The following is a 24,549-nucleotide window of genomic DNA, read 5'->3' as shown; positions in this document are numbered from 1 at the left end:
TCAGCTGATGTAATGTCTTTACAAAAAAAAAAAAAAACTTTCAGTAGACAAAAAGTCCATCAAACAGTTTTGAAAGCTGTAAGCTGTGAAAATTACAGCCTTGTTTTCGTCCATGTTAAATTCAATAGTCTATCCTGACTAAGGTCTGTGGTGCAGCCCAGAGGCAAGAGACCCAGAGAGATTGCTATAAATGAAACAGGTGTTTGCGTATATTTTATTCTGTTCTGAACTTTCTTGGCGTCTTAGGCTGGACTGTGAGGAAGGAGATGGTGCGTGGTGTCCTGAGATAGCAGGAGAACCTGAGAATATAAACGAGTTCCTGCAGATAGACCTTCGTTCTCTGCACTTCATCACTCTGGTGGGCACTCAGGGACGTCACGCGGGGGGCATTGGTAATGAATTTGCCCAGACATACAAGATCAAATACAGCCGTGATGGCAGCCGCTGGATCTCCTGGCGCAACAGGCAGGGCAAAGAGGTACACTCTGCAACACAGGTGTCTGTGCTGTCATAGAGATCTTGCTGCACGTGTCATCTTATTAAATTATTCCGTTATTAATTATTGTTTTTTTTTTGGCATGATAATAACACACTATATTTCTTTAGTAGAAATTCATACTTTATTCAGCAAGGATGCATTAAATTCTGCAAGTGCGAGTACTATTATTTATTATTTATTTATGAAAATTTGTTTTGCAAGCTGAATAGTCGCAAATTATTCCAGAGAACACAACTTAAAAACTCATGTCAAATTTGAATGTGATGTAGCTAAAATTATCAGTAGTGAATGTAATGTAAGTCATACACTACATGGTCACAAAAGTATGTGGACACTCCTCAGCGTGTTTGACTATTTCACCTACACTCATTACTAACAGGTGCATAAAATCAAGTGTACACACATGCAATCTCTGTAGACAAACCTTTTCAGGATGGGATGTAACTTTCCTGTTCCAGTATGAGTGCCTCTGTGCACAGCGAAGTCCAGAAAGAAATGGTTTACTGGATCTGGTGTGCAGATCTGAACTAAATGAAACTGGGATTAATTGGAACACCAACTGCAAGCCAGACCCCATCATCTAACATCTGTGCCTGACTTCACTGACACTTTTGTGTCTGAATGAGAGCAAATCCCAGCAAAGCTCTCCCAAAAGAGTTCCAGATTTGCAACTGTTAGAGAGGACTAAATGCACATGATTTTGAAATTAAATGCTAACTGTTCAAAAAGCACAAGTGAGTTTGCTGTTTAGGTGTCCACATACTTTTGGCAGAGTGTATGTCACAAGTGTGGAAAATCTAAATGTAAGTTTGTTTGTTTTTTCTGTTGTGAAGGTGATTGAGGGAAACAGGAATGCCTATGACATTGTGTTGAAGGACTTGGAGCCACCCATTATTGCACGTTTCGTCCGCTTCATGCCCGTCATTGATCACTCCATGAACGTTTGTATGCGTGTGGAACTGTACGGCTGTGAGTGGCTGGGTAAGTCTGGCAACTGTTGGACTAAAGTTGAGTTGAACTGAGTTAAATGCTTCAGATATTTTTTGTTTTGTCAAAATGATAATCAAAGGAAAATCAAAGTTGTTAGGCCCCCCTTGTTCATCAAAATGTCTTCTTTGATGTTCCACGGAAGAAAGAAATTCATACAGGTTCATTTTTGGATAAACTATCCCTTTAAGGATGCTGTTTAAATAAAGGCCAATGAAATCACTTGACGCTATTTTCTGTCCTATGTTGACATATTTCCTAATGAAACCAGTAGGGCTGCCCTCGACTAAAGATTTTTCTAGTCGATTAGTAAGCGTTCAATTTTAGCAATTTGTCGACTAATCGCACATTTATATTAATAAACCATATAATTCACAATAATGAGCCTTTGCTTATAGCCTATCAGCGCTCAAGCGCACGCATGAAAATTGTCACAGCACACCGGCAGAAGTAATGATTATGAATGCGTCAGGGAAAAAACAGCAAGAAGACTGACTTAACATTATAATAATTCATTGATAAACTAGTGTTTCCTGTATTTTCGGCTGCAGTGGTGAAGTCGACGACACCGACTCGTCATCTCCACAGCGGACATAAATGTTTCATTCAGATTACATAATCTGAAAATTCTGTTACTTTTCCATTTCAATTGGTTAATTTAAAAGTAGACATTTCGCTTTCTATAGATATATTTTTTCATGTCTGTGAGGCAAATTTTTTTTGACGTGCTCAAGTTCACAGAGTTCACAGAGACCTAGACGGCAGAAAGCGCACCCTGTTTGCTTTCATTATTTTACAAAAGCACAATGTTTTGTTGTTATTGTGAGTGTCTCACAACATTTTCATTTTAGCTACTATATTTAATTATATTTATGGGGACATAATTGCAGTGATATGTTAAATGCTATTATGGAAAGTGTAAATGCAGATGAGATTTTCAGTATTTTATTTAACGACAGATTCAATGTCCTTCAGTGGGATTCAGCGTTATCATAGCGCAGGACCTCCTCTAACAGTTCAGTTATTGAAAACCTGACAAAAAAAAAATGTTCTCCTGTGTCTGTTTCTAGATGGCTTGGTTTCATATAATTCTCCACTTGGCCAGCAGATGACTCTCAATGGACAGTATATTTATTTCAATGACTCCGTGTATGATGGAGCCATGAGTTACAGGTCAGTACACTTTTCATAAGCTTGAGCGTAATGAGGAAGATACAGAGTACACCCACAATCGTATCCTTACACCAATCCAAGTTTGAGTGTGTAGTAAAAATGATGACTGATTCAGAGTTAGTATTGTTTGAACTGACCATGCAGTTTACCTGATGCCTTGCAAATGGAAAAATTGATCCCAGATCAGTTTCACAAAACGCACAGGCTAACTATAGCCAGTCTGTTATTGCCTTGTTGCTATGACGACAGGCGCCAGGAGGGGAAAGAGTCACAGTGGTTTCACAATGTTCACAGGAGAACTTGACTCATTGCTTCCTGAACGATACCTTCCATGACACAGTGCAAAGCGTGTTTGCTTTCTTGACAGTGCTGCCAGAAAACCGCAAAGTAAAAATCCACACATTCATAGTCATTAAACTATCACAAGAGAGACCAGTGTCATTGCTGGGAAAAATTAAGATAAAGGCTTATATAGTGCCGTCATCTAGTGGTCATTTGGTATAAACAGATCACAAAGTTTTAAGTAGTCAGGTTATTTAATAATGCACTGTGAGAGACTTGATAATAAAAACAATCAATCATTTTTTGTATTTTTATTTATAATGTTTTATTTTATTTATGCATCCTTATTATTAATGCATCCTTGCTGAATAAAAGTATTAATTTCTTAAAAATAAATATTTTACTGTCCCCAAACTTTTGAAGTTATATATCCAAAAATATGTATTCTGGCTCTATTTTCCCCTGTAGTATGACAGAAGGACTTGGACAACTGACGGATGGCATGTGTGGCCTCGATGACTTCACACACAGTCACGTCTACAATGTATGGCCTGGTTATGACTATGTTGGCTGGACCAACGAGAGCTTTCCCAACGGTTATGTTGAGATCATGTTTGAGTTTGACCGCACCCGCAACTTCACCACCATGAAGGTAGAAATGTCTGTCATGTCCTACACCACTAACTCTCCTCTTCAATCATAGAAACTTTCTAGGAAAGCAAGTTTACGGGTGTGTTGTTAAAAGTGCAGTCTAATTGCTGGAACTACATGATTAAGTGTTTGAAAATTGTTGGGTCATTTAAAGGTTTAAATGACCAAACTCTCCCTAATTTACACCCATCATAATGCTTTGTATTCTCTCTCCCTTTTAATCTCAAATGATTCAGGTGCACTGCAACAACATGTTCTCCCAAAGGGTAAAGACCTTTCAGAAGGTGGTGTGTTATTTCCGCTCAGAGTCGGACTGGGAAGCTACACCCATATCATTCAGCCCCGTGATGGATGATGTCAATCCCAGTGCCCGCTTTGTCACCGTCTCACTCTACAATCACATGGCCAGTGCTATTAAGTGCCAGTACTACTTTTCTGACATCTGGATGATGTTCAGTGAAATCACCTTCCAGTCAGGTTAGTAAATGGCCATGCAAAGACATCAACGTCCAAATTGTTTTATAATGGGACACTCATCTGTAACAGCTGGACAAATCAGACATATTATTATTTGTTGTATTTAACAAATAATCCAACAGACCCCTCACCCAGTAACTAGACTGGGTGCCGGGATGTCTGTGAACAACCCCCAGGCCACTGGTTACCATGGCAGCAAGGACACCATAGCCAGATAAGATAGCTTTAGTGACACAAAGGAATTGACCCTTCGCAGGGAGTTTGATTGACAGGCAATCTAACCAATCATATCAGCTGCAGGTGATGCTCTTTCATCCATGCCGAGGTGTCCGTCAGGCAGTCTGAGATCCGAGCAGGTACCGTTGAATCATCTGGTTGAAATGAGAGGTAGAGCTGCGTGTCATCAGCATGTCATCAGCATTCATGATAGGAAAAACCATGCACTTGAATGATGTGTCCCAGTGATGTAGTGTATATAGAGAAGAGGAGGGGCCCAAGAACTGATCCTTGAGGAACCCCAGTGACCAGTTGATGTGATTTGGATACCTCTCCCCCCCTAAGCCACCCTGAAGGACCTACCTGTGAGGTAAGACTCAAACCAGTGGTGTGCATTTCCGGTGATGCTCAGCGATGAGAGGGTGTACAGAAGGATTTGATGATTAACAGTGTTGAATGCAGCAGATTGATCTAGAAGAATGAGAACTGAAGATTTGGACTCAGCTCTTGCACTTCGTAGCACTTCAGTGACTGACAGCAAGGCGGTTTCAGTTGAATGTCCACTTTTTAAATCCAGATTGGTTATTGTCCAGCTGGTTGTTTTGTGAGAGGAAGGAAGACACTTGGTTGAAAACAATGTGTTCAAGTGATTTTGCTGTGAAAGGGAGGAGAGACACGGGCCTGTAGCTTTCAACAAGTGAGGTGTCTAGTGTAGGTTTTTAAGCAGTGGGGTTACCTGAGCCTGCTTGAATGCGGTGGGAAAAATGCCTGAAAGAAGAGATGTGTTGTTGATGTCTGTGAGTGAAGGCAGAAGTGCAGGGGAACTAGCTTGTAGGAGATGTGTCTAGAGGACAGGTGGTAGGGTGGCTGGAGAGAATAAGTTTAGAGACTTCATCTTCTGTAAGAGGAGAGAAGGAGGAGAGAAGATGGTAAGCTGTGTGAGTGTTTGCTGTGGGAGTCGAGCCAAGAACTGACTGCTGATGGATGTGGTTTTGTTTGTGAAGTAATTAGTAAAATTGTCAGCAGTTAAAGAGGTGGTGGGAGGTGACGGAGGGGGACAAAGGAGAGTATTGAATGTTTTGAAGAGTTTGCGTGTGTCTGATGCGCTGTTGATCTTGTTATGGAAGGTTTTGGCAGCGTGAACTTTGGTGGAAAATGAAGATAGCAGTGACTGATACCCGCTGAGATCAGCTGAATCTTTTGATTTTCGCCATTTTCTCTCCGCTTCTGCCCTGAGTTTAGTCCGATGCTCGTGGTGGACATTGGCTAACAGGAGTTGGAGGGAGTGAACTATGAGAATGGAACAATGAGACGGCAACAGCATCATCTTCTCCTTGACCCACACCCTCGAGGGAAGAAACAGGACAGATACAAGGACCCTGACAGAATGGAGCAACAGAAGAAAATCACCAGTCTTCAGGAGGCTCGCCACCAAACAGGGCTTGGAAAGAGAACTGTTTCACACAAAATCACTGTTAAAAACAGCCTACGTGAAACATAAAGAAAGAGAAACGCTAGAGCCAGAAAGATCTGAAACAGACCTACAGACTGTAAATGGACTCACCAAGTAAAAGACACCGTGCTGCACATCACACAGTCAGCAGTGCAAACATCTTTACCCCTGTACACAAATACAAACGGCACCTGGAGTGACACTCAAAGACCTCATCCGAATGGCAGAAACATCCCTGCATTCACACCAGAACTTGCAGGAGACCATGATGTCCACGCCTACCTGTGAGACATTGACTTTTGCCTGCAGTCTTTGACCAGTTTGAATCACCAGGATGGACTCTATCTGCTCTGGATTACCTCCAGCCCAGAGGTGTGACGCTTCCTGGCTCAACAGCCAGGAAACATCCAATCAGACTGCCAGCAGCTAAATTAAGCCATCATAACAGAATTCTCAGATCCCAAACAGGGTCGGCATGAAACTCCTCAAGTTTGTTGTTCAGTCAACAGCTCGGAAGCAGCCAGACAGCACCAGTTAGAACTAGTCCACACACCCAAAGGTGAAAGCACCACCTGACACAACTCCGCCGCAAAAGCAAAGCGACACAGCAAACTTTAGACTTCTGGTGACTGAGAGTAGAACAGGGCGAACAACCACCTGCTGCCCTCCTGCCACCATCAGTGTGAATCTCTCTTCATCCTACTAAATCTCGATAACCATCCCACAAGATCCTTGGAACTACCTGCCCTGTCATAAGTAAGAGTCCAACCCGGCTGTTCCAAAGTGCAGGTACCACGGATAGCCTACTGGCTAACAACACATACAAACAACCATCTGCCCCAGACCAGCTCACTTCAGGATGACAGGTGACACTGCCTTAAAACCTGCTGCACAAGCTTGAGGACCTGCACCTTGCTACAGCCTACATCACCACAGTATAACACCTCATAGCATCTACCACAGCACCACAGTCACTCCTGGATGCACTAAATGCCAGAGAGCCACCACGGCCTTCAAGCATTGTGTGCCAGAGGAGTGTCTGATTTTCCTGCTTATTTTCCATTGCTCGACGTTTTCTACAGGTCAAACTGCTGGGATGTCTGTCCAAAAATGTCACCTTTTTCATTGGTCAAGCCAAACTCAGAAGTTAAAAAGCCTCACTTCTGTGACCCTCTCACACTTACTGCGCTTGCTCTCTTGCCTCTTGGACCATCCAGTCCAACCACGGTGCCGCGGGACCGCCCCCACTCTCCTGACCACCACCAAATCAGAATAACATCTTTGGAGTTTGTCACTCTTCAGCCCGCAAGAACTCGATTGCAACGCCATCAAACTGTTGAACCAGCAACACTTTCATCTGAGACTGCATCCGGACGCTCAATCAATGGCCAAGGCAATGCAAGTATCGTACATTTAATCAAACGAAACAGAGGTTTAGTATAAGCGGTAGACCCATTTGTTACAAAGGTTCTGATGGTTCGGCTCAGGTGGTTATTTGACTCCTTTTCCATAGCCTCATTCCCTGGTTTCTATAACCGTTTCATTCATTCACTTTTGCTCCCCTTTCTCTCCATGTATATATGCGTTAAGTGTGTGTATATGTTTGTTAGACTAGTTATGTGTTAGTGTTAAGTTAATCAAAATGTTGTGCACAATTACACAAGTTTTTGGTTCTGTCACTGCTTGTAAACAAAGTCAGTTTAACGAGCCGGTCTTGCTACATGCTCTAATGCATTAGTACTGTAAGAAAGTTATTTCCTGTGGCCAGAAAAACAACATTTTTTAAGAGTTGATATGACATTACATTGCATGTTCGCTGGACGAACAGATTAGTTGATGGTAATATTTACTCTGCTACAGTTACTTCTGGCAGCTGATATAAATAATTGTAATTAATTATAATTTATTGTAATTATTTATATACATATCCCTTTTGAGCTAATTTGCTACACATCATATAATGACTGTTTTGACTCCCTAATTTCAGATACAGCCATGTACAACACAACCCTGTCTCCCCCCAAGACTGGTACTCCTACCAGCAATCAGACAGGTCAGATTTCCCACTGCTCCTGAATCAGTCATATGTTGAGAACCAGCAGTTTCTGTGTTATAATCCATCTGAATAAACTTCAGTCATCTTTTCTGAAGTGTCATTTCATCAACAGGTTATCTTTCTCTTTATCCCCTTCTTAGGGGATGACCCCACCCACAAAGTAGATGACAGCAACACTCGGATCCTGATTGGCTGTTTGGTTGCCATCATCTTCATTTTAGTAGCCATTATTGTTATTATACTATGGAGACAAGTGTGGCAGAAGATGCTTGAGAAGGTGAGATACACTTAAATATGATCATGTATATTCTTCTATGTATTCAGAATCTGTGTCAGGCAGAAGCTTACATAGCTTTAAAATGTTTTTTTCATTTTTGAGCTTTTTCAACAAAATTAATAGATTTACTTAGCAAAGACTCAATAAATTGATCGAAAGTGACAGTGAAGATATTTATGTTGCAAAATATTTCTATTTCAAATAAATGCTTTTCTTTTGAACTTTCTATTCTTTAAAGAATGCTGAAAAAAAAAATCATGGTTTTCACAAAAATATTAAGCAGCACAACTGTTTTCAAAATTTATAATAATATGAAATGTTTCTTGAGCACCAAATCAGTATATTAGAATGATTTCTGATGGATCATGTGACCCTGACGAGTAGCATAATGCCTTCTGAAAAAATCAGCTTTTCCATCACAGAAATAAATTACATTTTAAGATAAATTAAAATAGAAAATAGTTATTTTAAAATGTAATACACACATACTGGTAAAAAATGTATAGCCTGAATGCACTGTAAGTCGCTTTGAATAAAAGCGTCTGCTAAATGCATAAATTATTATTAATTATTAATTATTAATATTAAACAATATTACTATATTACAATATTACTTTTATTGTATTTTTGATCAAATAAATGGAGCCTTGATGAGCATAAGAGACTTCTTTCAAATGCATTAAAAACCTTTTTAGTTATGTCCAATTATATGTACAGTTATGTCTTTGACTCTTGAGAACTTAACATATAAAACCAGTATGATTATGACAAGCTTTTATTGTAGTCTTACTGCATGACCCCTAAACAGTGTGATGCTATTTTTGTAGTGTTCATATGAATGAAAAAAAAAAACTGTCAGTGGATTGTGAATATGATTTCATAGATGCATAATAAAACAAACTACTAGTTTATATTTTAGCCTTTTTTTTTAGCCTTCCTCACAAATCATCCTTCATTTCAGGTGTCTCGGAGGATGCTGGATGATGAACTTACTGCTAGTTTGTCAATACAGAGTGAGACCTTCACCTATAACAACAACAGCCCCTCTTCAGTGCCCAGTGAGCAGGAGTCTAGCTCCACTTATGAGCGCATCTTCCCTCTGGGACCCGACTACCAAGAGCCCTCTCGCCTGGTTCGCAAACTGCCAGAGTTTTCCCAGACCTCAGAGGATACCGGTGAGCTCCAGAAGCGGTGTATGGAATATATATGCAATATCATATATACATATTCATGTATATTTATGTTTACTTTTCTGCAGCTTCAACAAATACATCTTCCAAGTCCCCTCCAGTCAGTGTACAAGAGGGGGTCCCACATTATGCCGAGGCAGACATTGTCAACCTGCAGGGTGTAACTGGGGGCAATACCTACGCAGTGCCCGCCCTCACCATGGACCTGTTGTCAGGAAAGGATGTCGCTGTGGAAGAATTTCCTCGGAAACTGCTTACCTTTAAAGAAAAGTTGGGAGAAGGGCAGTTTGGAGAGGTCTGTTCTCAAATAACAAATAACAGTCTCCATTTATGAAAAATGTCCTGTTTTCTTCTATATCTACTGTTCTAATTTTTAAAATGTTATTTATTCCTGTGATGGTCATAGCTGAATGTTCAGCAGCCATTACTCCAGTTTTCAGTGTCATATGATCTTTCAGAAATCATTCTAATATGATGATTTGGTGCTCAAGAAACATTTATTACTCGTACCCCCGGTTTCACAGACGAGGCTTAAGCCTAGTCCTAGACTAAAATGTAAATCTGAGCTGTTTCAACTGAAAGAAACTTTTCAGTGCCTTTGTTTTGACTTAAGATGTACACCAGTAATGCTTTTTTCTAAGGCATGTTTATAAAAATTACTTAAATGCCCTAATTGAACCATGGCCTAATCCTGGTTTAGGCTAAGCCCTGTCTATGAAACCGGGCCTTATTGTTCAAAACAGTTGAGCTGCAACATTATAAATGTCTTCACTGTCACCTTTGATTAATGTAATGTGTCCTTGCTGAATAAAAGTATTCATTTCTTTAAAAAAAACATACTGACCCCGAACTTTTGAATATAGTATGTTCATTGATTTTAAAGCAAATATTTAAATGATATCTGAATATGCTATAAATGGCTGTTTTCACGTGTTGCTAGGTGCATTCGTGTGAAGCAGAAGGCATGCAAGATTTCATGGATGAGGACTTCTCCTTCAATGTCATTGAAAACCAAACAGTGCTTGTAGCTGTTAAAATGCTTCGAACGGATGCAAATAAAAATGCCAGGTTTGCAAGCCCAAATGTCATAATCATGGCTTCCATAACTGAAACTGCATCCTAAAGAACATCAAATGCATGCTTTTGCTTTAATACTCATGAATATTCGTTCTTATTCATACATTCGTCCTTTTTCTGTAACCTCACATAATAAACATGCCTAAGCCAAATTGCCATAGCTCCTTTTTTCCAATACTTTACAGGAATGATTTCTTGAAGGAGATAAAGATCATGTCACGATTGAAAGACCCCAACATCATCAGGCTGCTGGCGGTGTGTATGAGCTCTGACCCTCTGTGTATGATCACCGAGTACATGGAGAATGGAGACCTTAATCAGTTCCTGTCTCGCCATGAGCCCGAGGGCATGATCGCTGTCCTCAGCAATGCTCCCACAGTCAGGTAGATACCAAACGTTTTCAAACATTTACATTCAAGTATAGCAATGGAAATTGGAAGTGCAATTACAATGGTGGACTGTGACTTTAAATCCCTATGAAAGATGGACACATTATTACAAAGGAAGTGTATGGAATTGCAGAAATATGATGAATCAACAACCAACATCTCATTGTTAAACACAATTTTTAGGTAATGATCTTAAGCACACAAGGTTATGACTCACATTCTGTTTTTACTGTTTCAGTTACAGTAACCTACACCACATGGCCACACAGATTGCTTCGGGCATGAAGTATCTATCATCACTCAACTTTGTGCATCGAGACTTGGCCACCCGCAACTGCCTAGTAGGGAAGAACTACACCATCAAGATTGCAGACTTCGGAATGAGTAGGAACCTGTATAGCGGAGACTACTACCGTATCCAGGGCAGAGCGGTGCTGCCTATCCGCTGGATGTCCTGGGAGAGCATTCTTCTGGTCAGACACACACACACACAATCTAGAAAAACAATAAATCGTACTCTCAAAAGTCTTCACAATTTTTGTGTTTTTTGGCTTCAGATAAATCACTAGTGACTTATTTTTCTGTAGGTAAAAACAGATTCTATGTCTATAAAAGTCTGAAACGGGATGATTTTTGTCCTCTACAGGGAAAATTCACCACATCCAGTGATGTGTGGGCTTTTGGCGTGACCCTTTGGGAGATGCTTACCTTCTGCAAAGAGCAGCCTTACTCACAGCTGTCAGATGAGCAGGTCATTGAAAACACAGGAGAGTTCTTTCGGGATCAAAGGAGACAGGTACTAGTATGCTTATCTGCTTTTGTAGAGAGGTGGATGAGATCTGATTAAACTGATCCTATTTATCAATTCATTTATCCATAAAGGTTCTGTATTGATATGTATGGTTCTATGAAGAACCTTTAACATCCATTGAACCTTTTCATTACTTTTAAAATGTTCTTGATAGTAGAAAAAAGGTCTTTAGATTTTTTAAATGTTTTTCACACTAAGAAAAAAAATGTCGTTCTTGTGTTCAAAAACGGGGTACAACTTTTGGGTTGGGGGTGGAATCGGAATTGAGGGTGGAACCACATTGGTTTCCATGCAGTTTGCCAAAAATCAACAATATGAAAAATACAAATGAAAAACACAGAATATATATAAAAACAGAAAACCTCTATTGCAGCTTGGTGGACACTAAAACTGTAAAATATGTGAGAAATATAATAATTCCCATTTATTTTTATTGTGTAATTTCCATTGTGTCAGGGGTCACTTTGACCCACATATTATTATAATATTGACACAAAAAATAAAGAAAAAAATTAAATTAAATAAAACTGAGATGCGAATAGCTACAAGTATAAATAGTATCTAACATTATTTTTACTATTTGTAGTATTTATTGCTATTTGTACTTATTCTGCCTGTTTGTTGTCTTTTTCTCAAAGCCTTGTTAGGGTAAAATGGGTTTCTTATGTTTTTCAGTGCTGTAACAGTCTAGTAATTTAGATCCAAAAATAACCTTTAAAAGATTTTTTGACTGTGAAACTCAACTTGATAAACAAACATTTCCTTGGATGATTCAGATGAAGAGTCTCAATTACAAGTAAACTTTGAGCCTTAAATTTCAGAAGTCATCATGTATTTCATATTTTAGTGTTTGACAAGCTACAATAAAGGTTGTCTGTCTTTTCTACAAAATGTTGATTTTTGGCAAATTGCATGTAAACCAACGGGGGGTCAATATGACCCCAACACAAAAGTCATAATATAATTTGTACAGCCTTTACTAAACACATCTATGTGTGAACCTTTGCATGCACATTCATGACCCTAAATGAGAAATATTCACATAGTTTCAATAAGAAATAAATAATTCAACCAGTTTGAAATAGTTTGAAAATCGAGTATGTGTCAAACTGACCCCAACACAGCAGACGGGGTTTTAAAGGTCCCATATTGTCAAAACTGAAATTTCCTGGCTTTTTTCATGATAACTGAGGTCTAGGTGCTATGTAACTACCATATAAGTTTCAAAACAGTCAATCCACAGTCAAATGCACACAGCCTGCATAAAGTAGCTGTCATTTTGTGACTTCCGTAAAAAGGTGACGTCAGAACTACTCAGTCACCGCCTTCAGTCACCACCCCGAGCACTGCCCACAGTCCCACTCTCCTTTTGCCAAACCCCCAGACAACATCGCGTCCATGCCATTGCTGAGCACAACAACACATTGCCACCGGCGGTAGTGCACGTGACGTCACACACTCTATAACAAGCATAATACAAAGTTTTGTATACAAGTGTAATAATAGTAACAATTGCAAATTGTTTTATTTAAACTATAAGTCTATGCTAATTCACAAATTACCTCAAACGTCATACACGGCGTTTGATCCTTTAGATTGGCAGGTTTGAGCGCAGGAAAATACAGTACAGAATACAGAAACCAAATACTACATCGCCAGTCTGGAATCATTTCCATTCATGTCACCCATCCGCATTTGTACAAGTGTCTTCAAGTTCACGTGATCGCAAACGCTCGGCTGGTCCGGTTTGTATTTACTGCATTCGGTGTGTGAAAAAAAAAAACATGAATTACCATTCTGAAACATCCTGTTGTAAGCGCGTTTGAGGAGGTGGTTGGTTGTCTCCTGTCGTCGCCGATTCGGGGTCTGAGTTCGGCTCAAACATGTAAGGCCGAACAACATTTCCCTCAGCAGTGACCATCATTGACTCGCCTTTCTGGATATCGTTTTGAAATAGTGTTTCTATTGACCTTACTTGTGAGTATCACCAATCCACAGCAGGCTACAGCATACATGACCCTAGTTACCTGTGGTTGGCCTGGCCGTGTGTCACTCAGAAAACAACAGGCCAATCAGAAGAGAGGCTCATGAATATTAATTAGACAGTCCAAAATCGACCTTTTCTTTGCAGAGCTCCTGAGAAAGGAGCTGTAAAAATATATTGAGATGGTTTTTGGTACTTATACCGCAAATATATATTCTTAAGGACATCAAGACATAAAATAAAACTCCATAAATGTGTAAAATATGTGACCTTTAAGAACTATTCACTGAAAGGTTCTTTGGGGAAACCAAAATAGTTTTTCTATGGCATCGCTGTGAAAACACCCTTTTGGAACCTTTGTTTATATAAGAGTGTACCATATCTAACAGTATATTCTTATTCTCAGATATACCTGCCTCAGCCGCCAATGTGTCCAGACCCCGTCTACAAGCTCATGTTGAGCTGCTGGCACAGGAACACCAAAGAGCGTCCATCCTTCCAGGAGATTCATCACACATTACTGGATTGCAAGCCATAGTGTCCACTTGTGTGCCAACCTTGGCACTCCCAGAGACATTTCAGTGCGCCCACAGGACTCCAGTCAACTACACACTGCAACACGCACTTATATGTTCCCGAATATAAGTGAGATCAGAGTCTATCATTTTTCTGTAGCAATTTTCACTGTGAGTGTGCAAAGGCAAACTGATATATATTGTATGATTGAACTACGCCCCCTAACCAAGTGCCTTCGGCTGGCTTACAATTCCTGGGTAGCACTAGGCCAAAGAAAATGTAGCAATAAATTTAGGCACCTTTAACACAGAAGAATTGGATTTTACACACTGTTTTTTTTTTCTTCAAATAACTCTAAACATTCTAAAATATCTATAAGAATATTTCTGAATAGAAAGAGGAAATGCCGAAAAACAAGGTATTGGCTACTAATGCGCCTTTTATTATTTCCAATTTAATGTTGTTTTCAGTATTTTGAGGCCGAAGACAGCTTGAATGTAAATAAGAATCATTAATTGACATTCAGATTCACCTTTGGTTTTATCTTGATGTCTCTTGACGTTTGTGTATAATTTCATCTCATTTATCGAAAATGCTAAAGTATTTTGTTATTTTACATATTTTATTTTTTCTTTGTAGTAAACTGCAAAGACCACTTTCAAAGTGGATTAACAGAAAGCCAATTTATCTGGTTATCACATATTATCTGGTTGTCACAGAATTTCAAAATCAGAAAAATTCAATTAAAATTGTAAATGTAAAAAAATATATTAGTGTTATCCTGCAACTACCTATATATTGTGTTTATATTTAAGCATACTGCGTTATGTAAGTGTTTTGCTTTTCTTTATGTTATATTGTTTAAAGAATCTTGGTATGGTGATAATGGTTATTTAAGTCCATTTAATTTGTGCGCTTATTTTTTCTTTGCTCAAAACAACTTTTGCATCAAGAAACAGACATTTCAGCATAATGAGCTATGACAAGCCATAATTCTTTTACAGAAGTCTCTTACAATATTTGCATGAAGTTGGATGAAATCAGATATATTACTTAATGATCATTTCACATTTTCATTGCATCTGTCCTATGTTTTCATCTTATCTCAAATTAGGCCGAATGGGGGTAGTAAGTACATTTATTATTACCAGCTAATTTTGTTTATCTGTAGAAAATATTAAAATAAGCTTATTTTAAAGCTGTTTGTTTTTCTTTTATGTCAGAGTACAGTATATTCTAGGTGGTGCTGAATTGCTAAAGTGTGGGATAAATACTGGATTTGTATTGAACAGATGCACTATGAGGGTTTACAGTAAGTTGTGATATGTTTTGGCATGTGAAAAGTGCTGCAAATGAGACACTTGGAAATCTGTTTTGTAATTAACTTGTATACTTGTAAATCATTTTTGTAGGGTCATTGTATATGACCATATTTTTGAAAATGTGTGCACCTTTTGGGGTTGGTTAAGATATCTGCCAGTCTATAAGAAGTGTTTTGGTTGTGGGTTTGAAAGTATTTTATCTATAAGTATAAATTAATTTTTGCATTCTTGACATGACTGATGAAGTTGCATTATAGATATGCTATAATTCTGCACTTTTACATTAAATGTTCTTCCTTCAAACTATAAACATATAAAACAGTAACAGCCCTTTCTGAGGCATTGAGTTTGTTTTCAAAAACATTCCACTTTATAAAACATCTTTGTGAGGAGAGGAAATGAACAATTTTCATATTCTGTACATTGACAATGGCTTATCGCAATGCATGGAAAAACTGGATTTTTTCATTCATAAGCAACATTTCCTTAAAGTGATGCTTATCCTTTCTAACCTAATCTTTGTGCTGTATTTTTTAATTAGTCCTAATTTTCCATTATCAACCTATTGTATAGCTATGTTAGGAAACTACATAAAATAATAAATTGATGAACCTTTAAACGTGTTTAGACATTTTTTAATTAGAAAAAGCACGTATTTCATACTTTCACAGTAATAAAACGTGTGTTTGTTGTTTGTATACAAGTGAATTGGACATTTGTGTACAGCTTAGAATGTATCAAGACATTCATTTTAACGTGTGTACTCTAATATTTGCCTTTTAAATCGTTCTTTTCGTACGCTTCCGTATTTTCGTGCATTCGTTTTCTGTCAAATAAATCTGAACTGAACCTGATTGGTTAGCCTGGTCTGACAGTGGCTAAGTCTGGATTGGTCAGGGTAGATTTCACGTCACAGGAAGGAAACATCTGATTGGCCGATGGAAGTGTGACCTCCAATCAAACCATGGCGGCTGTCCAAACTCCATCCTACACTATGGATGCCAACTGCCGTAAAACTCCAATGAAGAAGAAGAATGAAGAAGAAACATTGGTGTGAAATACCACGGTTAGAAACGGTTGCGAAAGGAAAGTACAGTATCACAGGTAGCTTATCTTATATTGTATGAATGTAAAGATAGGATGAAGAAAGTAGTGTTGGTAACCGGTGCAAACAGGTAACAAAACTGTATAATTGTTTTCTTTGTAGTTTCGCATCACTGTTATAAGTTAGTTATAATAACTAGACATCACTGTTTTAAACGTCATTCTGTTATCATCGTAGTGACAACTTTTAGATTATTTTTCAATAATATTTCTGTTTTAACATAACAAAAAGACACCTTAGAAAGGAAGAAATTAGGATTAATTTGTTAGTTGATAAAACATGTTGCATAATGCCTCTTTTTCTCTCTGCATGTTAATGTTCACTCCATGTGACCCTCTTTGCATGCATGTGTGTTTTTCTGTGCGTTCAGTGGTATTGGCCTTGCCCTGTGTGCGCATCTACTAAGCCAGGATGCCCAGCTGCAGCTCTGTCTGGCCTGCAGGAACATGCAGAGAGCTGAGGCTGTCCGACAGGCTCTTCTAGTGTCTCGCCCTCGAGCTCAAGTTACTCTGCTGCACTTAGATGTGGGCAACATGCACTCTGTGCTCAGGGCTGCTGAGGAGTTCAAGCAGAAGTAAGACATCCCAGTCCCTGTTTACCAAAATACGCTATCATTTTAATGGACTTTATGCTTTTCATACAGTTATAGTGACCAGGAGATGTCAAGCTCTAAAAAGCACCATACTAGTAATACATGACTCGTCCACTTGAAGCCATATCATATGGTGAGGAAGTAACAGACTAAAACAGGGGTGCCCAAACTCGGTCCTGGAGGACCGGTGTCCTGCAGAGTTTAGCTACAGCTTGCCTCAACACACCTGCCTGGAAGTTTCTAGTATGCCTATAAGACCTTGATTAGCTGCTTCAGGTGTGTTTGATTAGGGTTGGAGCTAAACTCTGCAGGACACCGGCCCTCCAGGACCGAGTTTGGGCACCCCTGGACTAAAATTTAAGTTGCTGTTGATAAAAAATCCTGCACTGTAGTTCTGTAGTTTTTTTCTGAAATCTAATTGCGTATATTAAAAATTAGTACACCACAGTTAGTAAGCATGAACCAGTGCTGTTTGGTGTTATTACAGAACTTTCACTACTGTAGTATCCATGCCAGAAACCGAAAACTGCACTTTTGATTACTTTTGAATTCCCTTTCATGTATTTATACAAAGTTAGGAGCAGATTAGGAGTCACTAGACACTGTGAACTTGGTTTGATGTGACTAGCACATTTGAAGCCCCAGATCTGTTTAAAGTATAATGCTAAATAAATGTTATACATAATATAATTTTGAATGAACATTCAAATGTTATTTAACTTTTTAAAAACTTTATTTTTTTTTTGAACAGGTGCAACAGATTGGACTATCTGTATCTCAGTGCTGGAATCATGCCTAATCCCAGAGTAGATCACAAAGCCTTTTATAAAGGCCTGTTTTCTATGTACAGTATTTCTTTCTATATACACTGCCTATTTAAAAGTTTTGAAATTATAATGATTTTATTCAGCAAAGATGCATTAAATTAAAGGGGTCATATGATGTTGCTAAAAATAACATTATTTTGTGTATTTGGTGTAATGAAATGTGTTTATGCGGTTTAAGGTTAAAAAATACATAATTTTCCACATACTGTACATTATTGTTTCTCCTCTATGCCCCGCCTTTCTGAAACGCATCGATTTTTATAAAGCTCATCGTTCTGAAAAGCGAGGTGTGCTCTGATTGGCCAGCTATCCAGTGTGTTGTGATTGGCCAAATACCTCAAGCGTGTGACGGAAATGTTACGCCCATCACCATACTGTGATGCCCTGTGTCCCAGCGCAACAAGACAAAAACATTAAAACCCATAAACGAGGCATTTGTTGCATCCAGTGGGGACATAATTACGGATTATAATGACTTATACTGTCTTTTTACGCGTTGCGTTGCATCGTGCTGCGTAAACATAAAACCATGTCTGCATTTGTGATCGGAGAAATGACAAACAACAAGCACTACTGTACACTGCACAAAACTCTGGAAGGCCAAACAAAGTAGTTTCACTTTCACAACGAAACACATCGTCACAGACGGCGGCCTAGAGTGAAAACGGCCGGCGGGTTGAGTGAGCGGACGCCGGTGGGCTTGAGAACGGTCAAAGAGAAAGGAAAAATTTAAATCGCGTCATATGACCCCTTTAATCAAAAGTGACAGTAAAGATATATATAATGTTACTGTGTCCAATTATTTCTGTTGTTTTGAACATTATATTCATTAAAGAATCCTAAAAAAAATTATTACCCAGTACAACTGTTTTCTACATTGATAATAATAAGAAATGTCTCTTGAGCATCTAATCAGCATATATGACTGATTTCTAAAGGATCATGTGACACTGAAGACTGTAGTAGTGGCTGCCAAAAATTCTCTTTTTGAATTTTAATAATATATCACAATATGATGCATGGTGGCCATAGGAGTGTCAGGATCATGGACCTGTTTTGTTGTGTTTTGCCCCGGTTTCTGTTCCTGTGTTCCTTGGATTAAAGACTGTTTACGTTTCCTCGTGCCTCCTGCATGCTTCCATAACAGCGTAGTGTGACAAAAAGACTTCAGATAAAACTTAAGAATCCTACTGACCCCAAACTTTTGAAGTGGTGTAAAGTGTCTAAATATATTCTGTAAAGCAAGTTTGTGCCCTAACTACGTTCCTCAACTGTAAATCTGATATTACTGTCATATTATTGACTACATACAATGTAATGCTTCAATCATGCATCAGCCAGTGATTCAGTATTATACTCTTTACAGCATTCATTGTTGCATACTGTTTTGTATGTTGTTTTTAAAGTGTTATATATATATATATATATATATATATATATATTAGTATAGCATAGTATATACTGATATGATTATAATTCGTTGTTATATATTTTTCTACCCATCAGTAATGTGGTTTGCATGTTTGCCACGGGGGAGGGTATTCTGACCCAGGAAGATAAGGTCATACCCATTGGTTTGCAGGAAGTGTTTGCCACTAATCTTTTTGGTCATTTCCTTCTGGTAAATTGATGGATTAGAAATAAGAATGTGTTTCTATGACCACACATAAAAAGAAACAAAACTTAATAAAAAATTAGTGTTTTTTACCGTTATTTCTATACTGTTATTTACATAGCTGAGGTAAAACATATTACATTTTGACAGTATTTATGTCTTTTTCATGCAACTATCAAAAAATCATCTTCCTCAAAAATATCTCCTAGAACAGTATTTCACCCATAAATGCCACAGGATTCATTTCACTGTTGTCAACAACTTGTACACTGGCAGCTGTCTCGATCAATAATTCATCTGAAAGTATGTAGTGCTGAAGTTATTTTGAGTCCTCAAATTGCAGCCCTGTGCTTCTTTGTAAAGTGTTGCTGTTTGCTAATTGAAGAGCTCATTCCTTTGCACGAAGGCATTTGGTCATCAGTGCTGGAAGTCGGGCAGCAGTGTTCTTTCCTCATGCTTCTTTATACAGTCGTGTTATTGTGGCTCAAGTGGCTCCGACATTAAAGTTGCAGTAGATATGACACTCCATGTCCTCGAAGGCCAGACAAGACTTATCGATTTTCTGTTTGGACTGCACCGAGTGAGGCTTATGTTTCTAGTCAAGTTGTCCTCTTTTTCTCTCTCACACCACACACTTAAATAATTTTTATTAAAGGGGTCATATGATGTTGCTAAAAAAAAACAGTATTTTGTGTGTTTGGTGTAATGCATTGTGTTTATGTGGTTTAAGGTTCAAAAAACACATTATTTTCCACATAATGTACATTATTGTTGCTTCTCTATACCCCGCCTTTCTAAAAACGCATCGATTTTTACAAAGCTCATCGTTCTGAAAAGCGAGGTGTACGCTGATCCAGTTATCCAGTGCGTTGTGATTGGCTGAATACCTCAAGCGTGTGACGGAAATGTTACACCCCTTACCATACTGTGATGCCGTGTCCCGGCGCGACGAGACAAAAACATTAAAACCCATTACAAATGAGGCATTTAACCCATTACAAATGAGTGTAACGGAGGCCAGCGAGTAAGTGCTGTGCAGGTAAACTTCACTCTCCTGATCTCAAGAGACGCACTAGCGACTGATGCTAGAGGCTGCAGTGCAGTCTTTAGCCTCCTTGTTAGTGTGTCCACCTCCCATGCCGGATACCCGGGTTCGAGACCCACTCGGAACAAGAACGAGGTGTGGCGGTGAAGACCCGGGGTAGAGGGGTTACACTTGCAAAGTTGGAACTGCCCCACTTTATAGAAACAGCCTTTGTGGATCAGCTCTAGGCATGACGAAGCAGATATTGTCCTCTTTTTGGAAGGCCAAACAAAGTAGTTTCGCTTTCACAATAAAACACATAGCGTCTCCACAACATGGCAGCGGCGGCAACAACAATACTACAGCAAGAATAAAAGTTGCGCCTTCTTTCTTTGCGTGAACATTTGGGTGGTGTTATGCAAATCTTCCCACATCATGACGTAGACATGTGGGGGCGTGTTTAAACGAGGCATTTTAGGAGGGCGTGGACAAGTCTTAACTTTTATAAAGAATATCTCTTTGGATTTGAGACTTTAGTCTTTTCAACTTTAGGGATCTTATCTATGCACCAACAGCTTGTAACACTCCAAAGAGAAAGGAAAATTTGAAATTGCATCATATGACCCCTTTAAAATGTAAGATTTTTTTTTGGAAAGTAGCACTTTTTTAGCATTTTGAGCAAATTTGCATTAAATTGATAAAAATATGTAAAGATATTTATAATGCTACAGAAGAATAAATGTTCAGAAAATTAAATTCTTTTGAACTGTCTATGCATCAAAGAATCCAGAAAAAAACATTTTCAGTTTCCAAAATAAATAAATAAATGCATAAGCGACACAACTGTTTTCAACATTGATAATAAAATGAAATGTTTCTTGAGCTCCAAATCAGAATATTAGAATGATTTCTGAAGAATCATGTGACTGTCTGAAGTAATTGCTGCTGAAAATTCAGCCTGATATAAATTACATTTTAAAATACATTAATACAGAAAACGGTTATTTTAAATTGTGATGAAATTTCAGTTTTTTCAGTTTTTACTCTATTTTTTATTAAACAGCCTTGGTGAGCATAAGAAACTTCTTTAAAAAACATTTTAAAAACTTACCAACCCCAATTTTTTGAATGATAATTTATCTATTCATAGTTTATATATATTTTTAGCCAGTTTCATTTGTTACTATGTTCCCAGAGTGTTGTTCCTTGTGTTGTTTAGGGCAAAGTCTTTTTTTATGGCTCAACTAATAGTGATAGTTTAGGGCTGGATTACCAGTGTAGCCAAACAATGGAAGGCGGAAACAGTATTTTTGTCATTCTTTTTAGCACTTTAAATGGTGCAGAAATTAGGCAGTGTATTCCCGGATCCAACTGCATTTTTTGCTTCTGTGATAGGTAAAGGAACTGGAGCACTTACTGTGTCAGATGGACCACAATTCTCTAGTGATCTGGACATCCTCCAGTAATGCCCAGCGATCTGCTTTTAGTCTAGATGACATACAGCATCAGAAAAGCCATGAGCCCTACAGCTCCTCGAAATATGGGTCTGATCTACTTAGTTTAGCCCTAAACCGTCACTACAACAACCGGGTAAGTTCACAGTTTCCTACAGAAAATGGTAATAACTGCATGAATTGTTTTATATTATAATTATTATGATTATCATAATTGTGAATTAGCCATGAATACTAGTCATCTGTTCACAAGGTTTGTACTCATCAGTGATCTGTCCTGGTCTGGTCATGACTAACCTCACCTATGGCATTCTACCATCATTCTTCTGGACTCTCATCATGCCTATAATGTGGCTTGTAGGTCCTCAATTTACTTTACTTTTTGTATATCAACACAATAATAGGAAAGTCACACAAATCTAACGTTGTGTTAATGTCCTGTCCTATCTCATCAGATAAGGATATTCACCAACACTTTTACCCTCTCACCTTACAATGGAGCAGAGGCTTTGGTAAGTACCACCACCACCACCACAAATGTTCATAGCATCATCAAGTTTAACCATGAATAATTATTACAATTTATTGAATCACTTCATAGAACTACTGAATTGTATGACAGTGAAACGGTAAATGTTTCATAGTACAAGGAATGGAAAAATGAAGTCAAGATGTGAAACCGCTTTGATTCTAATATTTTTTTAAGCTTATTATTGCATGTCATTTGGAGAAATGACTCCGTTCATTCACAGTTCTCTGTGCCTCATTGCTTTCTCCTTGTCTCAGTTTTCATCTGTTTTTTTTTATTACACAGTTTTGGCTGTTCATGCAGAAACCTGAGTCACTGGACCCGATGGCCAAATACCACAGTTTGACCTCTGGACTTGGAAACAATTACACTCAGCCACACAAGGTCAGAACTGACAATCAGGTTCCCTCACTCATCTATTTTTCATGCCTGTTTTAGTCTATTTTAAGCCTATTTTAAATCCAATTTTATATAGCACATTATAATCTGTAGGGTTTACAGTATATGCTTTGTGATTTGGTTAGTTCTGCAAGGGAATCCATGGACTTTCATGTTTCTCAGCTGTTGAACTTGTTCATACTATTCATTACTGATACTTTCCATAGTTTAACTGCTTTTTGTGTGTTTTCAGATGGATAATGATGAAAACATGTCCGAGGCCCTCTATGTGAAGTTATTAGAACTTGAGGATACAGTGCGGAAGAAACTGAGAGATGAGGATCTATATATCAAAACAAAAAACTAAATATGGACACAAAACCTCATGCATTCTATTGGCTTATAACACATTTCAATCTTGAAATGTTATCTATGGAATGGATAAACGCCTCATGAATATTTATTTTTCTTGAAGATCTTTAGAAACACTTTATATGAAATGATTATGATAATCTAGCATGGCTATGAACCACATCATGTTCTTCACTTAGCTTGTATTTACAAAAAGTACTTGTATGCAAAGGACCCTTTTCACAAGACTGTGATGTATGTACATGTATAACACTACACTTTGTATTACATTACCTTTGCATCAAATTACTGAAAACTATTTAACGCTAATGCGAGGGTGTTTCTAATACAGTGTCTATGGGAGTGACGGTAAATTTGACATCGTTCTCTCTTCTGACTGCCATTATCAGTCTCTCTCTATTTTAGTCTATTTTAAGTCTTTTTTTGAAATCTCCCATTCACTTCTATAGAAGCTATAGAACCCAACTACGACAACTTCCGCTGCCGAGAAATCCGGAAATGTGAAAGATATTTTTATCCAAATTGATTTACATTGCATTTAAGGCGTTTTCCCTGGCAATCGAACCTATGACACTGGCTTCGCTATCACCATGATCTACTGTTTGAGCTACTTATAATTATTGTGCAATTTATATTAGTTTTGTTGCAGTGCATTCCAAGGTGAATGGTTTTTACCAAATAATTACTGCGAACAGTCAGCAGTCTCTGATGAAAATGGGACCACAAATCTGTCATGTATATTTTAGCTGTTTTTCATGTCCATTTTATTATGCCCCCAAATGGGCTTCTTCCAAAATGTTTTGATTAATAAGAAAAAACTAGCTGAGGGAACTGGGTCAAAATCAGCACACGCTATGAAGAGGGACAGTGAATCTGCTCATGCAGTGAATAATAGTGTACCTGTACATTTTATGATTAATAATTCACCTAAAAAGTATAAACTGTTAAGTGTTTAAGATTTCAGTTCAACTTTACTTTGACAGTCTTTTACAGACCTGTTCCTCTTCCTACAAAAAAAAGTTAAAAACTGTCATTCATCTGATACACAGTACATATGTGACAGATCCATGTGCAACTGAGACTTTCTTTTACAGTCTATTTTTTTCTATTAGCTCTTAAAGGACAAAGCAAATGCAGAAAAGTAATATGAAGTGCCGTTGTAACAATTTATTCAACTACATAGCATTAATGTATATATCAGAAACGAATTTTCTGGATGAGAGCTGGCAATGTAGAGAGATTGCAGATATTGATGGGTCGCCATGGTGAAGATCATAAAGATGCACTTCCCTG

At 38.2% G+C, this 24,549-nt stretch overlaps 2 protein-coding genes across 3 annotated transcripts in view; both read left to right on the top strand.

The window, feature by feature from the left end:
• The window catches only part of LOC107692417 (discoidin domain-containing receptor 2-like), a 47,977-nt gene extending 33,129 nt beyond the window's left edge, over positions 1–14,848 (top strand). Inside the window, exons 4-17 of one of the 2 annotated variants that reach the window (XM_016491462.1) lie at positions 247–478; positions 1,333–1,480; positions 2,557–2,659; positions 3,410–3,593; positions 3,829–4,069; positions 7,726–7,791; positions 7,959–8,071; positions 9,033–9,246; positions 9,330–9,556; positions 10,202–10,329; positions 10,524–10,721; positions 10,966–11,200; positions 11,374–11,523; positions 13,929–14,848. In XM_016491462.1, the coding sequence (XP_016346948.1) occupies positions 247–478; positions 1,333–1,480; positions 2,557–2,659; positions 3,410–3,593; positions 3,829–4,069; positions 7,726–7,791; positions 7,959–8,071; positions 9,033–9,246; positions 9,330–9,556; positions 10,202–10,329; positions 10,524–10,721; positions 10,966–11,200; positions 11,374–11,523; positions 13,929–14,060 (2,371 nt within the window). In that variant the 3' untranslated portion in view covers positions 14,061–14,848. Of the gene's footprint in view, positions 1–246; positions 479–1,332; positions 1,481–2,556; positions 2,660–3,409; positions 3,594–3,828; positions 4,070–7,725; positions 7,792–7,934; positions 8,072–9,032; positions 9,247–9,329; positions 9,557–10,201; positions 10,330–10,523; positions 10,722–10,965; positions 11,201–11,373; positions 11,524–13,928 lie in introns of both variants that reach the window. The other variant, XM_016491461.1, reaches the window with a different exon arrangement.
• A 1,652-nt stretch (positions 14,849–16,500) lies between these two features.
• Positions 16,501–23,503, top strand: LOC107692446 (3-keto-steroid reductase-like). The gene is made up of 9 exons (XM_016491497.1): positions 16,501–16,535; positions 16,836–17,039; positions 17,809–17,901; positions 19,391–19,505; positions 21,919–22,117; positions 22,216–22,334; positions 22,433–22,489; positions 22,792–22,890; positions 23,138–23,503. The coding sequence occupies exons 1-9, from the start codon at positions 16,501–16,503 to the stop codon at positions 23,249–23,251; spliced, it is 1,035 nt and encodes a 344-aa protein (XP_016346983.1). The 3' UTR covers positions 23,252–23,503.
• The last annotated feature ends 1,046 nt before the right edge of the window (positions 23,504–24,549 follow it).

This window comes from Sinocyclocheilus anshuiensis, unplaced genomic scaffold (genome assembly GCF_001515605.1).
Source record: "Sinocyclocheilus anshuiensis isolate Anshui unplaced genomic scaffold, SAMN03320099.WGS_v1.1 scaffold70, whole genome shotgun sequence".
Classification (NCBI taxonomy): Eukaryota; Metazoa; Chordata; class Actinopteri; order Cypriniformes; family Cyprinidae; genus Sinocyclocheilus; species Sinocyclocheilus anshuiensis.
Note: the sequence above shows the minus strand (reverse complement) of the source record. Positions and strands in the feature narration are given on the sequence as shown.

Coding starts and splice junctions, on each gene's coding strand:
- LOC107692446 (XM_016491497.1), top strand. CDS start 16,501: ATGAAGAAAGTAGTGTTGGTAACCGGTGCAAACAG. Junction 19,506..21,918: donor TTTTTGGTCATTTCCTTCTG/GTAAATTGATGG, acceptor CTTCTGTGATAG/GTAAAGGAACTGGAGCACTT. Junction 22,891..23,137: donor ATTACACTCAGCCACACAAG/GTCAGAACTGAC, acceptor GTGTGTTTTCAG/ATGGATAATGATGAAAACAT.